Source organism: Coenobita brevimanus, chromosome 23 (assembly GCF_032717465.1).
Source record: "Coenobita brevimanus isolate Jiangsu-jjx chromosome 23, ASM3271746v2, whole genome shotgun sequence".
Taxonomy (NCBI): domain Eukaryota; kingdom Metazoa; phylum Arthropoda; class Malacostraca; order Decapoda; family Coenobitidae; genus Coenobita; species Coenobita brevimanus.
In genome coordinates, this window is record NC_136976.1 from 50,365,038 (window position 1) to 50,379,906 (window position 14,869).

The 14,869-nt window shown below is 43.7% G+C and overlaps 1 protein-coding gene across 1 annotated transcript in view; it reads left to right on the forward strand.

Annotated features, from left to right (window-relative positions):
* Positions 1-14,549, forward strand: part of LOC145392965 (TELO2-interacting protein 2-like) — a 70,986-nt gene extending 56,437 nt beyond the window's left edge. The window contains exon 7 of the mRNA XM_080267259.1: positions 13,600-14,549. Coding sequence (XP_080123385.1) covers positions 13,600-13,770 — 171 coding nt within the window. The 3' untranslated portion in view covers positions 13,771-14,549. The remainder of the gene's footprint in view (positions 1-13,599) is intronic.
* Positions 14,550-14,869: the final 320 nt, after the last annotated feature.

The following is a 14,869-nucleotide window of genomic DNA, read 5'->3' on the forward strand; positions in this document are numbered from 1 at the left end:
ATATATATATATATATATGTAAACAAAGCCAGGCTTCACTCACGTGCTTGGCGGGATGACTAGCGGGGGTGCTAGCGCGTGTCTGATAGGCTGAGAGGCGGCCCTTTAACTCTGACAGAGGGAGCCGCTCTCTCATTGGCTGGGCGCGTGCCGACATTCGCCCCTACCGCTCTGAAATCACAGACCCTCCCCGCCCTCCTCCACGTGTGCAAAACAAGGGAGATTGAACCTAGAATTCTGAACCCACATGGGTCGGAATCGGAAAACGCTCTTCACCATGAGATTTTCAGTGCTTCCATCTATCGGAAAACATGCATAACTCATTTTTGATGGGGGTGGCGCATTCGCCCCTTGTCCACGAGACTCATATATATATATATATATATATATATATATATATATATATATATATATGTATATATATACGCTGTATATATATGTATATATATAAAATATGTTAATATAATGACTGGACTGAAACTTGACAAATCAGTCACACTGTGTTGACCGAGATTCGATCTCAGGCCCTTGCGCTTCATAGGTGCACACGTTATCACCGAGCCAAAGAGAGGATCTTCGCTTTACCACTAAGCAGTGCAGGCTTTTATAGACCCCATTACATCACTCTTTTCTCCCCTTGGTGATTAATTTGGTCAGTTTCGAACACACATGGTAGCATAGCATTAGAGGCCACCATTGGGGCCGCTGCAGACCATACCGGACAACTCATGCCTGGAATGTAAGGACTAAGACGCTGTCAACAACAACATCATTGTCCTCTGAGCCTCTCCTCGCCTCCCACTCTGCTGCCAGCCAATGGAATGACTGGACTGAAACCTAACAAATCAGTCACACTGTCCTGACCGAGATTCGATGTCAGGCCCTCGCGCTTCATAAGCGCGCATGTTACCACTGAGCCAAAAAGAGGATCCCCACTTTGCCGCAAAGCAATGCAGGCTTTTATAGACCCCATTACAAAGAGAAGGCTATGCTTTACCATTCTAGGCTTGCCCTCATCGTCCAGAGGAGCACCGCACTTTTGACTGGGGTTAGCACCCTTACCTGACATGTTTCCCAAATGACAAGTTTTCTTATTTTACACAGGAAAAGTCATAGTACTCATTCGTTATCAACAGGATTTTTTTTGCTGGATTCCACCATAGAAAGATTTTGTTTTTCTTTTTAGCCAGGAATATTTATCAGTTATTTCCAAGGCAGGTACTGGCAGTTTCTTGCCAACCCGCTAGTCACCTGCTTTCGACCCCACCCATTTCCATATACATGTCTCACTTTCATTTTGAGTAAATAATAAATTATTCTCAGTGCTTTGAGCTCCTACCGTGGAATATAATAAAATGTTTACATAAACATTCTTGCTGGTGGTGTTGGCCTGTCTCCTTTTTGTTGCATAGCCATGTAGCTATTCGCATTGTTTCGGCTCAGCAATACTTATTTTCATCTACACATCTCACTGTCACTCTTACATGCAATCAAGTGATGAAGACAAACACATCTCTGTGCTTACATACTGACAATGTTGTCACCTGGTTTCTGATGGTGAGTTTATCTGAAAGTCCTCAGTGCAAGCAGGGTGTTTCAGGATGAACAAGTGCTTGTAGCCTTTTATTGACCTTTATTTTTTTGTGATTTTATATTCCCTTTCCATGAATTATGCTGATATTTTACATGCGATCAAGTGACATAGGATGAACCCAGCTGGGTCAGGCACAACAGAGAAGAAGGGTAGGCAGAAACAGTTTCTGGTGTACATGTGTATGACTGTTACAAATTTGCACTTTTTTTGATGAATAGTATTGAATAGAGATACTGGGAGGTGAATATGCATATGCAGAGCCATCTGGTTCAATGTCAGTAAAGCAGCAGAAGGATGGACAAAAGTAAGCTGTAGTGTTTGTATGTTTGACTGTGGTACAGATTTCACTATTTTAGTTCTTTTATTTAGTAATATTAAACTGTTGACTAATAATAGTACTGAATGAGGATGTTGAAAGGTGAGTGTGCATTTGTGTGACTGTGACTGTATCAAGCTAAGGTTGTTGTGGGTGTTGGTTAGGGGTCAAAAACTTTTTCTGCTTTGACTTGCTCTTCCAAAATTAGGGTGCATCTTACACAGTGCAGCGTCTTATATGCTGAGAAATAAGGTAACAATATTCCTAGTGCTTGTAGCTGAATAATTATTCGGTGTGGATGAGACAGGCCTATGGTGGAATGGTATATTTAAAGGAAATGCAATTTTAATACTCTTAATGTTAATTAACCATTAACCACCAGGTGTCAGTATGGACTAATGCAAAAGAGGTGGCAGGAGGCCATCAGGTGTTGGTAGGAATCGCAACTGTTTTCCCAGCATAGTTTGAAGTGGCTGCCACTTGATCTCCTCACCAAAAGTTGGGGAGAGACTCCCGCCAGCCTAGGCAACCATACCTGGTCATCTCTGTGAGTTTGCCAGGTGTAAGACGATGTTTTCTCAACCCTTCTCATCTTATTCTGTTCCTGCCTCATGTGGAATTTTGCCCCATCCATGCCTGTCAAGCCTCTTTCCAAGGATTCTGGGAAAAGACATAGTGATGGTGCCATAGGACGTGCCTTGGATGCTACTGTGTCTAGTTTATCTAGTAATAGAGAAGTTATCATGTTGAGAGCGAAGCCAAAACTGGGGCCATGCACACACATTCAAATACATCCTACCTTTTGTGCCAAAAATTACTCTTCTGCATCACGTCCTTCCTCATCGACACAAGGATATATAGACCGTAGGATACTTTCATTCACAAGAAGAAGAGTTGGCGAGTAATATGGTCTTTAATTTGCTTCCCCAATTGTTATAGTTTCCAAGATTTTAAGGTTTAAAAACAGGCAATTTTTGGAAAAATGCCCATAGTGAGAGAACAACCAGAATATAAATAGCCCGGTGTTTAGGGGTTAAAAATCACATTAACATATGAGTGGTTGTGTGTTATCGTTTTGTTTCATTTTTGAAGGCTCCAACATGCATGCGTCGGCCCTGGTCACCTAATGGCGGCTGTCCATGCTGCACAATCTATTGCAGCCTCCCTGTTCAATCCCTTAACCCTGAGGTCACACTGAATGACCTCGTCCCATGTCTTTCTTGGTCTACCCCCCATAACCCCACCCCCAGAATTAACACCTCTCACCTTCTGCACCCAATTGTCATCCCCCATCCTCTCCACATACCCAAACCATCTCAATCTACCTCTCCTCATAACAACACCAATACACTCCAGTCCCATCCTACCTCTCAACTCTTTCATCGTAAACCCAGTCCCCTTAGACCTTGCACACAGGGACGCATTGCACATCCACCTAATCATTGTCACTTCTGTGCATCTGAGCCTGCGAATATCCTCCTCCTTTACTGCCCAGATCTCACTACCATACAGCATTGCATTCCTAACACATGCTGCATACAAAGACCCCTTGCACGTAGGGAGAGTCCTCTCAATGTCAGGAGAGGCAGCAGCTCCTTGAACTTCTTCCAACCACTTCTCACCCTAGCCACAGAGCTAGCTCCAGCCCCACCTCCAGCACACAACATGTCTCTTAGATAACAAAACTCTTCCACACACTCAAGAGACTCACCAGCAAGTTCAATCCTTGCCCACCTGACAATCTCCACCTGCTCTCCCAGACGTGCCATACACATAAAATCAGCATTATCTCGTAGTCTACCTCCGATACCACTACATCTCTTTTGCACCTATTTATCACAAACACTGCACAAGATGGAATTACTTCCCACTCCCTTGTGGCAAACAGCACATGGCCAACCTCCCTCGTTTTTGACAGTACCGCCATCAACCCTAGAGATCATCGCTTTTGTTTTATGCGCATTTACCCTTAAGCCCTTGTGCCCCATACCATCTCTCCACTTCCTAAATCTTTCCTCTGCCTCCCTCTCATTATCTGCAATCAACACCAAATCATCAGCATACAACATCTCCTATGGGAGTCTGTTTCTGAAGTCACATGAAAGGGCTTCAAGTACCAGGATAAACAACATGGGACTCAAAACTGACCCCTGATGCACACCAACATTCAAGGAAAACTCATCACTCAAATCTCCATTCACTCTTAGCTGGGTGCGTGCACCCACACACACAGCCATAACCTCCCTAACCAGCCACTCCTCCAAGCCAAGCTTTCTCATTGTCCACTTTGCCACCTCTCTAGAGACTCTGTCAAAGGGCCTTTCCAAATCAACAAAAACAAAATACAGATCTCTTTTCTTCCCAATATATTTTTCCAGAAGCTGTCAGACAATGAATATGGCATCAGTGGTCCTCCTCCCTGGCATAAATCCAAACTGCATCTCATCAATAGTCACTCTTTCTCTAATCATGCATTCTAGAACTCTCTCCATTACCTTCATTATCTGATCTAAAAGCTTTATATCTCTCTAATTTCCTCTTTCCAGGGCATCACCCTTCCCTTTATACCCATTTACAGTTACTCTCTTCAACCAGTCATCTAGGACAACACACTCATATATAATCATATTTATCAGGTCAGTGACTAACCCCACCCCTATACCTCCTGAGGCCTTCAACATTTCGGCAGTCAACCCAGACACACCTGCTGCCTTCCCCACCTGCATCCTGCCTGTTGCCTCACTCACAGTAGCAGTGTCAATCAAAGGCCAAGGGCCAAATGCTGGATCTGCTGGCTCCAAACCTTCCCTGTTCCAGTCAAACTCCTCATTCAACAACCGGCTATAATGCTGTCTCCATGCATCTTTAATATCCCCACTGTTCACCACTACCCTTCCTTCATCATTCTTCACACTCTGCTCACCTGTAATATCCCGATTACCCCTCTTCATCTGATTTGCCACCTTAATATCACATTTTTCCTTTCCCCATGATTCAGGTTATCAGGTAAAAGTGTCTGTGACTCAGACTTCGCCCTGTATACTTCTCTTCTAGTCTTACACTTGGCAGCCAAGTATTACTCCTTGTTACCACCCTTCTTCCATTCCCGGAAAGGCCTTCTTTTCTCCTTAACTGCAGCTTCTACACCCTCATCCCACCACCAAGTTACTTTATGTCTTGGTGGGCCTCTTGTCCAACTGCATATTACGTCAGTAACTCTCAAGAGATTGTTCTTGAGGGCTCTGTACTATTCATTAACACCTCTGTCTATGGCTCCCTGTTCAGCCACCATTCTCCTCATCTCGCTATAGAAGGCATCCCTTACTACTTGGTTTTCCAGCTTCCATATTTTCCTCCTAGGTACATAAGTCCTCTTTTTCATCACTCTTTCTTTAACCATCGTATCACAAATCAATAGTTTGTGCAGCTGCACACACTCCTAACTTCCTATATCTTTAACATCCCTCGCTAACCTCCTATCAGCCCTCCTAACCAGAAAATAATCTATCTGACTGCTATTTCCCCCAGACTTGTACGTGATTAACCCGCCCCAACCCGACGTTTTTGGACCTTTTTTTTTTTTTTTTGGCTCAAACATCCGCTTTTGGTGAGAAACATCGAAAATTCATAGAGAAATCGTTCACCTGAGGTTTAAAATACTCAATTTAGGTACGAGTACTTCCTAACCTGACTGGGTTTTCTAACAGGCTGGCACCAAAGAAAATGAGTTCTATGGGAGGGTAACTATTTTATCCACTCCTAAACAGTATTTATTTATTTACTTGGTACGAATTTATATGTAGTACAAGAGTATATTGGTTTTCAAACAGTAATATAGGCATTATAAGCTTTGTTTCACTCACTAACTCATCACCATTCATGACCTTTTTTTTCACACATTACCTGATCATCATTTCTGACTGTTTCTTCCTCTAATGCTATGTAAACTTTGTCCTCCACATTGTCATCGATTGGGGAATCACTCTGGCCCTGAATGTCTTTATTGGCCAGGTCACTGGTAACAAGTGAATTGCCGAGACAATGGCGTGCAGGGGGGGGGGAGAGGTTATGCGGTGTAAGGCATTGTTCCTGCTTGGCATCTTGTAGAGGAATAGAGGAAAGTGTCCCGTGTATACGTGCCAAAAATCACTCGCGAAATCCATCTATCTATAGCCCGACGCCCTAATCCCGCAAAGGGTGGCCGCAGACAAAACGCCTCCAAGTCACTCTGTCACCCACCATTTGACTCCCCTCCCCCCAGCTCACCCCCCCTCCCTCATATACCTCTCAACTCCATCCCCCCACCTCATCCTCGGTCTACCCCTCCCTCTCCCTCCCTCCACCTCACCTACATACACCCTCTTAGTCAGTCTTTCATTCTCCATCCTCTCCACATGTCCAAACCACCTCAGTGTATTTCTCCTAATCTTTTCAACCACATCCACATCTACCCCACAACGTTCCTTCACTTCTTCATTCGTCAACCTGTCCCTTCACATCACTCCACATGCTCCTCTCAAGTAACTCATTTCCACTGCTCTCACTCTTGACTTGTTCCCTTCTTGCAAGGTCCACGCCCCGCTTCCATACGTCAGGGTAGGGATCACAATACCATCATGCAGTGACTTCTTAACTTCCATACTCACCTCCCTATTTCTCATCACTGCTTTCAGTGTACCAACAACCTTCCCTGCTGTACCCTTTCATTTACTTCATCCCCCAAAGTTCCATCATTACTCATCACACTACCCAAGTACTTGAATGCACTCACATTCTCCATATCCTCACCATCCAACCTCACTGCACACTCAGTGACTTCATTCCTCTCAAACACCATAACTTTACTTTTGTTTACATTAACTTTCAGCTTCCTCCTCCTACACACTGTCCCAAATTCATTCACCAAACCTTGCAACTCCCATTCATCTTCACTCAACAATACTGTATCATCAGCAAACAGCAACACCGGAAGCTTCCAAATCTCACCCTCATTCATTAGGGCCACCCCCACATCCACTGCCCTACCTTGAACCTCCTTTACAACCCCATCCATATATATATTAAACAGCCATGGAGACATTACACACCCCTGTTTCAGTCCCACATTGAGATCAAAGAACTCACTCAGCTCACCATCCACTCGCACCGTAGCCCTAGCTCCCTCATACATACTCTTCACAGCACTCAACAATTTCCCCTCCACTCCATATATTCTTAATACCTTCCACATACCTTTCCTATCTATTCTGTCATAAGCTTTCTCCAAGTCCATGAAGGCAGCATACACTTTCCTTCCCTTCTCTAGATACTTCTCCACTAAACATCTTAGAACAAATATCTGGTCTACACACCCTTTTCCCTTCCTAAATCCCCCTTGTTCTTCTCCAACTAGCTCCTCTGTCATATGCCTAACCCTATCAATGAGTATTCTACCATATATTTTACCAGTCACACTAAGAAGGCAAATACCCCTATGGTTACCACATACTTCTCTCTCCCCTTTTCCTTTGTACAGAGGAACAATTATACCTGATTTCCAGTCCTCTGGAACCCTTCCCTCTTCCCAAGCCAATCTACACAACTTCCATATCCACTCCACAACAATCTCACCCCCATACCTAAGCATTTCACCACACACTCCATCAATTCCTGGGGCCTTTCCCAGCTTAATCTTCTTCATCGCTTCCACTACTTCCGACCTACTGATCTCTTCCTCCCTCCTCTCATCTCTTTTTCTCCCAGCCATTCCCCAACCACTTATACTCACACTGCTCTCACTCTCTACATTCAACAAATCCTCAAAGTACTCCTTCCATCTCCTCACTTTCTCTCTCTTCTCCACCAACAATCTATTATTCCTATCCTTCACTCCCCTACTATTTCCCCTTTCACACTGCCTTACTTTCTTTATCTCCTTCCAAAACAATTTCTTACTCTCCCTCCATTTCACACTCAGATTCCTCCCAAACTCTTCATCCACTTTCTTCTTACTCTCCTTCACCAGTCTCTTAACCTCCCTTCTCCTGCTCACATATACCTCTCTCTTCTCTCTCTCTCTCATCTTCTCCCCTACCTCTACTCGCCAACCATTCACCATATGCCTTCTTCTTTTGTTCCACAGCTCGTTTCACCTCATCATTCCACCATGCTGTCCCTTGCACACCCTTGCATCTCCTCCTCACTCCACAAACCGCCTCACACGCTGCGCTTATCTCTTCCGTGAATATCTTACATACGTCTTCCACCCCTTCCATCTGCTGTAGCTCATACCTTCCCAATCTTTCTTCCACTATGCTCTTATACTCTGTCCTTTTCTCACTATCTTGCAATTTCTCCACTCTTCTCACAGGAGCTGCTTCCTCCTGTCTTCCCCTTCGCCTCCTCAACCACTTTCTTTGCAGCTCTACCTTGGCCATCACTAAGTGATGGTCCGAGACTCCATTCCCCCACCCTCTCCACACTCTTGCATCCAACACTTGTCTTCTCATTCGTTCATCCACACACACGTAGTCTATCATTGCCTTTCGTTCAACAAGTTCACCATCCATCCTCCTCATTACTCTCCATGTATACCGGTGGATCATCTTATGACGAAAGTAGGTGTTGGCTATTGCCAACCCCTTACCAGCACAGATGTCCACCAAAGCACTACCATTCCCATCTACTTCAGCTGGCACACCGCACTGACCAACCACTCCATCCACTCGTACATTCCCAACTTTGCCATTCATGTCTCCAATCAACAGCACTCTCTCGCTCCTCTCAAACTTGTCCATACATGCTTCTACTCTCGCCCAAAACTCATCTTTCACTCTTGCCACTCGATCCTCTGTTGGAGCATACACACATACAATCGCCCATGCTTGTATACCTACTTTCATCCTCACCCATACAATCCTTGCACCCACTGTTCCATACTCTCTTATATTCTCCTTCCACTTCTTGCTTATCATCAGACATACTCCCTCTCTTGCCCTCTCATTCTCACTGACTCCCGCACATATACCTACACCGTATTCCCATTCTCTCATCCTTGCACCTTTCCATTTAGTTTCAGTCAATCCACATATATCCACTTTTGCATCCTCAAGCACCTGGACAATCTCTCTCTCACTTCATCATTCACTCCTCTCACATTCCACGTTCCTAACCTCAGAATGTCCTTTGTCCGTTCCTTAGTCGTCAACGTATGGTCCGTCCGGGTCCGAGGCGCTTTATTTGCTTTTTTAGTTAGTTCTTTTTACGGGGTGGGGCACTAACCCACCACCAACCCTTTTAGTCGCCTCGTACGACAAGCAGGGATACTGGGGGAGTATTCTTGAAACCCCCCTACCCCCAGGGGGGGACCTTGCAATGTTGCCGCATTAATTCACATTGCCGGGACGGCGCAGGTAAACCTACTCTCCCTTTTCCTAAAATATGTGTTGCACACAATAATGTCCGTTGCCTCCCCAAACTTGAGTATCCTTTCCCCTTCCGCATTCCTTATACCACACGCACATCCCCCATGTACTCCTTCATAACCTTGAGCTGCTTCACCTACATGACCAATTAAGTTCCCTCCCAAAACCACTATCTCATCCCGCATACCACCTACTACTCATATTAAATTATCCCAAAATCTCTCTCTCTCTACTTCATCCAATCCTACCTGTGGAGCATATGCTGATGTAATTGCAGTTATCTTTCCACCAAACAGAATTTTCACTACCAATATCCTGTCGCTTACTCTCATAACATTCATAACATATTCCACCCATTTCTCCGCAACCATCACACCAACATCCCCATATCCGTCGGTCCCCCCCAGGTAAAACAACTTATAGTAACAGTCCTTCCCAACAATCTGTCTGACTGATCCACCCCTGTACCGGACTTCCTGCAAACATGCCACATCCACCCACCTCTTACTGAATGCCTCAACGACTTCCCCCACTCTTCCTCTCAAACTTCCCACATTCCATGAACCCACCCTCATCCCCCTGGGTGATTTACTGTCCTCAGGCTTGCTTTGAAACTGATTATATAATGGCACTCATCAGAAAATCAGTATCAGTGGGACTCGCTTATTGACAGTATCATAGGAACACAACCTCTGTCAATAATGCACAAGGCCTGGCAGTACGGTCGCATGGGATCAGCGTATGTGGCTATCACAAAATTCATAGAAGTGATTTGCACAATTATTGGCGTGAAATTATGCAAGTTTTCATTTACTGTTATAGTGATCAGTTGCATACCAGACAATCATATACTGGGTTGCTGCTGCATATGGTTGGGTTTATGAGAGGTAATTACTCAAGTTATGGAGAGTGGTATGGGACTGGTAATGAATTGTGAAGGGTGAAGTATTGCAAACCTGATGAATGTAAATGATGCTATGTTGCCTGCCAGTAGTGGACAAGAGCTTGACAGATTGGTTTAGAGTTTTGTGGATGTCTCTGACCATCGAGCTTAGAAAGTAAATGCAGATAAGAGCAGAGTGATAGTTGTGGCAGTGGCTTGCAGTGTGGTGTGATGGTTAGTGTAAGAGCCTCAAATTGGTAATGGAATTTAAGTACTGTGGTGCAGTTAGAAGACAGTAAATGTGCAAAGGAAGTAGGAAGTAGAGTAAGAAGGAAAGTGGATGGTGTTATGAAGGCCTTGATATGAAACAGAAGTCTGAGAGTGGTGGCTGTCAGGGGCTTACATGAAGGAGTTTAAGTGTTTACATTAACACTGGGGTGAGAGACTTTGATTTGGTTTGAAAGTGGAAGGTCAAAAAGTAAGAATGATGAAAACAGGGTTATTGATGAATGTGTGTGGAGTGTAGAGTGTGGACAGGATAATGTGATTCATGAAAGATGTACAGTAAGGAAGTCTCTAGACTGCAGAGTCAAAGAGTGTGTGCTTAAAAAGTAAGAATGATGAAAACAGGGTTATTGAGGAATATGCGTGGAGTGCAGTGTGTGGACAGGATAATGTGATTCATGAAAGATGTACAGTAAGGAAGTCTGTAGACAGCAGAGTCAAAGAGTGTGTGCTTAAATATTGTACATATGGTCATGTGAACAGGGTAGTGAAAAGAGTGTACCTGAGTGAACTCAAAGGTGAGAGAGGTACAGTAGGGCCAAGAATGTGGATTGATATAGTTCATGAGTATGTGAGAAAATGAGGTATGGAAGTTGATGAGGCTAGGAAATTGAGAGTTGATCAAGCTGACTGGAAGAATTTTGTATAGCTTGTTTGACACCCTGGTTTTTTCCAAGACAAGACAATTATTGGGGTGACTCATGCTGGTTAGTAATATGAAGCACATAAGTGTGGATATTTATGCCTGTGAAGTGGAGTCACCATTCCAGGGGCTTGAATGATGAGTGAATGGAATATTGCCTATTTAATAAGTCAGACTTTTGATAGTTCTCCCCCAAGCTGTCTGGACCCTGTCTCGCCCAGTTTCTATAATTGAAAAGAAGTTGGGATGATGACGATGATGACAATGACAGTTAATGATGATTATGATGATGGTGATCATCATCATGATCATGACAGTGATGTGAAACAAGCATCTTCTTTATGCATATACAGTAATCCTTCGATTATCTGACATAATAGAGCCAAAGGCATGACTGGATAGGGGCAGTGTCTGGATACGGAACAGTATCCTCTGCTGTGCCCATATCCTACCTCTACTCAGCCTACTACCTGTACCCTAACACTGTGTACAGTATCACAGTGTTCTGTGATCTTTCGGCTCTTTTTAGATGTCAGAACACACATTGCAATATGCAACATAATCCTAAACACTAAGAAAACAATGCATAAACACTGACAACAAAAAAACAATATGCACAGTTCCCCTCCTAATTTCGGCAGTGTTCTGCAGTCTTTCAGCTCTTTTTTAGACATTGCAATATGCAATATAATCCTAAACACTAAGAAAACGATGCATAAAAAAAAAGAAAAAAACTACCAATATGGACAATCCTACTGGTATGTACAGTACCCCTCCTAATTTTGGCAGTGTTCTGTGGTGTTTTGGCTCCTCTCAGACATCAAAACACACGTTGGAATATGCAGTATAATCCAAAACACTAAGAAAACAATGCATAAACAACAAAAAACCACAAAAACCCTTCCAATATGCACAGTGCCCCTCCTAATTTTGACAGTGTTCTATGGTCTTTCAGCAGTATTTAGACATCAAAACACACATGGGAATATCCAGTGTAATGCTAGACACTAAGAAAACAATGCATAAACAATGAAAATCCACAAATATCCTGCCTATAATGTACAGTACAGTACCCCTCCTAATTTTTGCTCTCTTCTCTGGTCTTTCAGCTGTATATAGACATCAAAACACACATGGTAATATCCAGTGTAATGCTAGACAGTAAGAAAGCAGTGCATAAACAACAAAAGTCCACAAAAAAATCAGTGAAGGCGATGGTTGCAATATTTTTAACCCTCTCGGGAATTCAAAAAGTTTCCGAGACACAAAGAGTGATGGCTGACTCCGTGGCACAAAGAAGAGCATTTCTTTCAATTTCAGTATGCCCCCTGGAAACTGGTTATATTGGTATAAATTGTATTCCATCATCTTTGCTGGTATTTATACTGTAAGCTAATAAAAACATAAAACTGATGAGTAAAAGCACAAAAATGCAGTGAGAATGTACTTGTTGGAGAGTAAAAAATACCTTCAAATAACTTCCCAACATCCTAGTGCAAAATTTTGCCTGCACCATGCAACAGCTAAGCATATGGCCAGATGCAGAATTTCATGAGCTTTTTCGTGGTGTTTTCAGAATTTTGGTACGACCAGTAGTATTCAAATAAATCGCAAAACAAACTCAAAAACTCACTGGTGGCAATGCAGGGATGGTGGGCGACACATGAGTGGGGGAGAACTGAGGGACAAGGAGGGAGATAAGCTGGGCAGTGGTGAGTATGGGGAGGGGAGGAGGAGGGATGGGGAAGAGGGGGAGAAGTGAGGGATGCCAAGGGACTTTCACCGCTCAGTGAGGAGGCAGACGAGCGCTTTTCCTCTGCCAATGGGTTAGGCTCTGTGTTACTTGTCTGAGGCCGGTACGTTCTCATTCATCCAGCCAGTCGGGGGACTTTTACCATTCGGTAGGGACCTGGACAGCCATTTTAGCTCAGCTTGTGGGTTACAGACTATTACCGTGCGTGGACAGACAGGCTGGTGAGCCACTCAACGGACCTTTTTGATTTTCTAGGCTGGCCAGCCGCCAATCCCAGAACTTTTATGTCTGGGTACGGACAAATAAATCCAGATACAAACCTAATAGAGCCAAGGTCTAATGTCTGTATGCGGGGCATGACCGGATACAGAGCGTCCAGATAATTGAGGGATTACTGTACAGAACTGTATATATTTTAAAATTCCTGGTGTTACCACTCATTCTTAATTTTGCAGACTCATGCCATATATCCCACTCATATGGTATTGAGCAATACAACACCTTCATGCAGTCCTCTTGCAGCCTTCATACTCCTGTTTCATATCAGGGCCTACATAGCCTCACCTACCTTTCTCCTTGTACCACACTGCAATACTTTCCACTACCATTCCATTTTTTTTTTTTAATACAACTTTTGTATTATTGGTTTAGTATCAAGAGAAAATCAACTGAGGGTAATATGTTTGAAGTTTATTGACCTATTTTTTTCTTCCCATTGGCAGAGTTTGGAGGTGATCTTAGAAGAGTGTAAGACAGTGTTCCGGCTAGTACAGTGTGCTGCCCCAGACACAACTAGGAGGTTGTGTCGTGGCCTCGACTCCCTCACCTTCCACACCAGCTGTCAAGATCATTTGCAGAAACTTATGATGGTAGCTTCTTCACAAACATCCTAGTCCTACTTTCCACTAAAATGTAAAGGGGAAGGAAAGGATCCAGAACTAGAAGGAAAGTATAAAAGTTGAAGTATCATTAGTTCTCAGTGGTACGAGCCACACATCAGTTCAGACAGTTGATACATAATACAGTATTTCATTGTGATCTAAGCTGTCACAAGAGGTAAAGGTTAGGTGCTGTGCATATTGCTTCTGGTCCTCAAGAGGTGGCTGAGGTTTTCCAGTACTGTTAAGGCTTCTGTGGGCATAGGACAGTCACCCACCTTTAAATGTTAAAGACTACTGTACTGTATCACTGTCTTAACATTCAATCCTGTGTGGCCCCATAAAGAGCATTGGGGCTTGGGGTTAGGCCACTTAACCCAAACATTTAAGGCAAGAATTACCACACGGTCATTTGTAAGTGGCATTATATGATCAGTAAACCTGAACCAGCTCTGATGTAAACATATATGGGCCACATCTGATTGGAATGCCTTGCATCACTAGACCACCAGGTATCCATTTGGTTATACGGTTACATTACCATGTGGATTCATAGACTGCAAGAAATCAATTGACTTGTCCATTTATGTAGAGTCACCAGTAGGTGAAAGGATGATAGGCAAACCGTGAGCTCCTCCATCTTGTTGTTGCCAAGTTACCCCAGTCTGCCTGGCAGAGCAGACCCATCACCTACAGACAAACATCCACCCCTGTAGAGCCATTCCATGTGAACCGATGCACCCGTGTGGCATATAGCACCACAGTGAAGCTCAGGGAGAAGTGTAGAGGTTTAGTTCCTGAATGGACACCACATTTGTCTCCCTCCACCCACAGGGGCACTATAGCAGGTTCCGCATCGCCCTATTATTTGAGTATATGGTTACTACCCATCATTGTAAATGCCTTTTTATGTTGCAGGAAACCATTAGGCATGTACTCTGTGTAAAGCTACCTAAAGTGCAAAGAAGATTAATAAATTTAGGCAATGCTACGCTGTTGCAACTCTCCATCTGACCAAATTCATAGTCCCCCACATCCCTGCACACCTAACCAAGTGCATAATGCCCTCCCCCCCCATTTAACACAGACATTAAAACTTAATGAAATAAGTGAT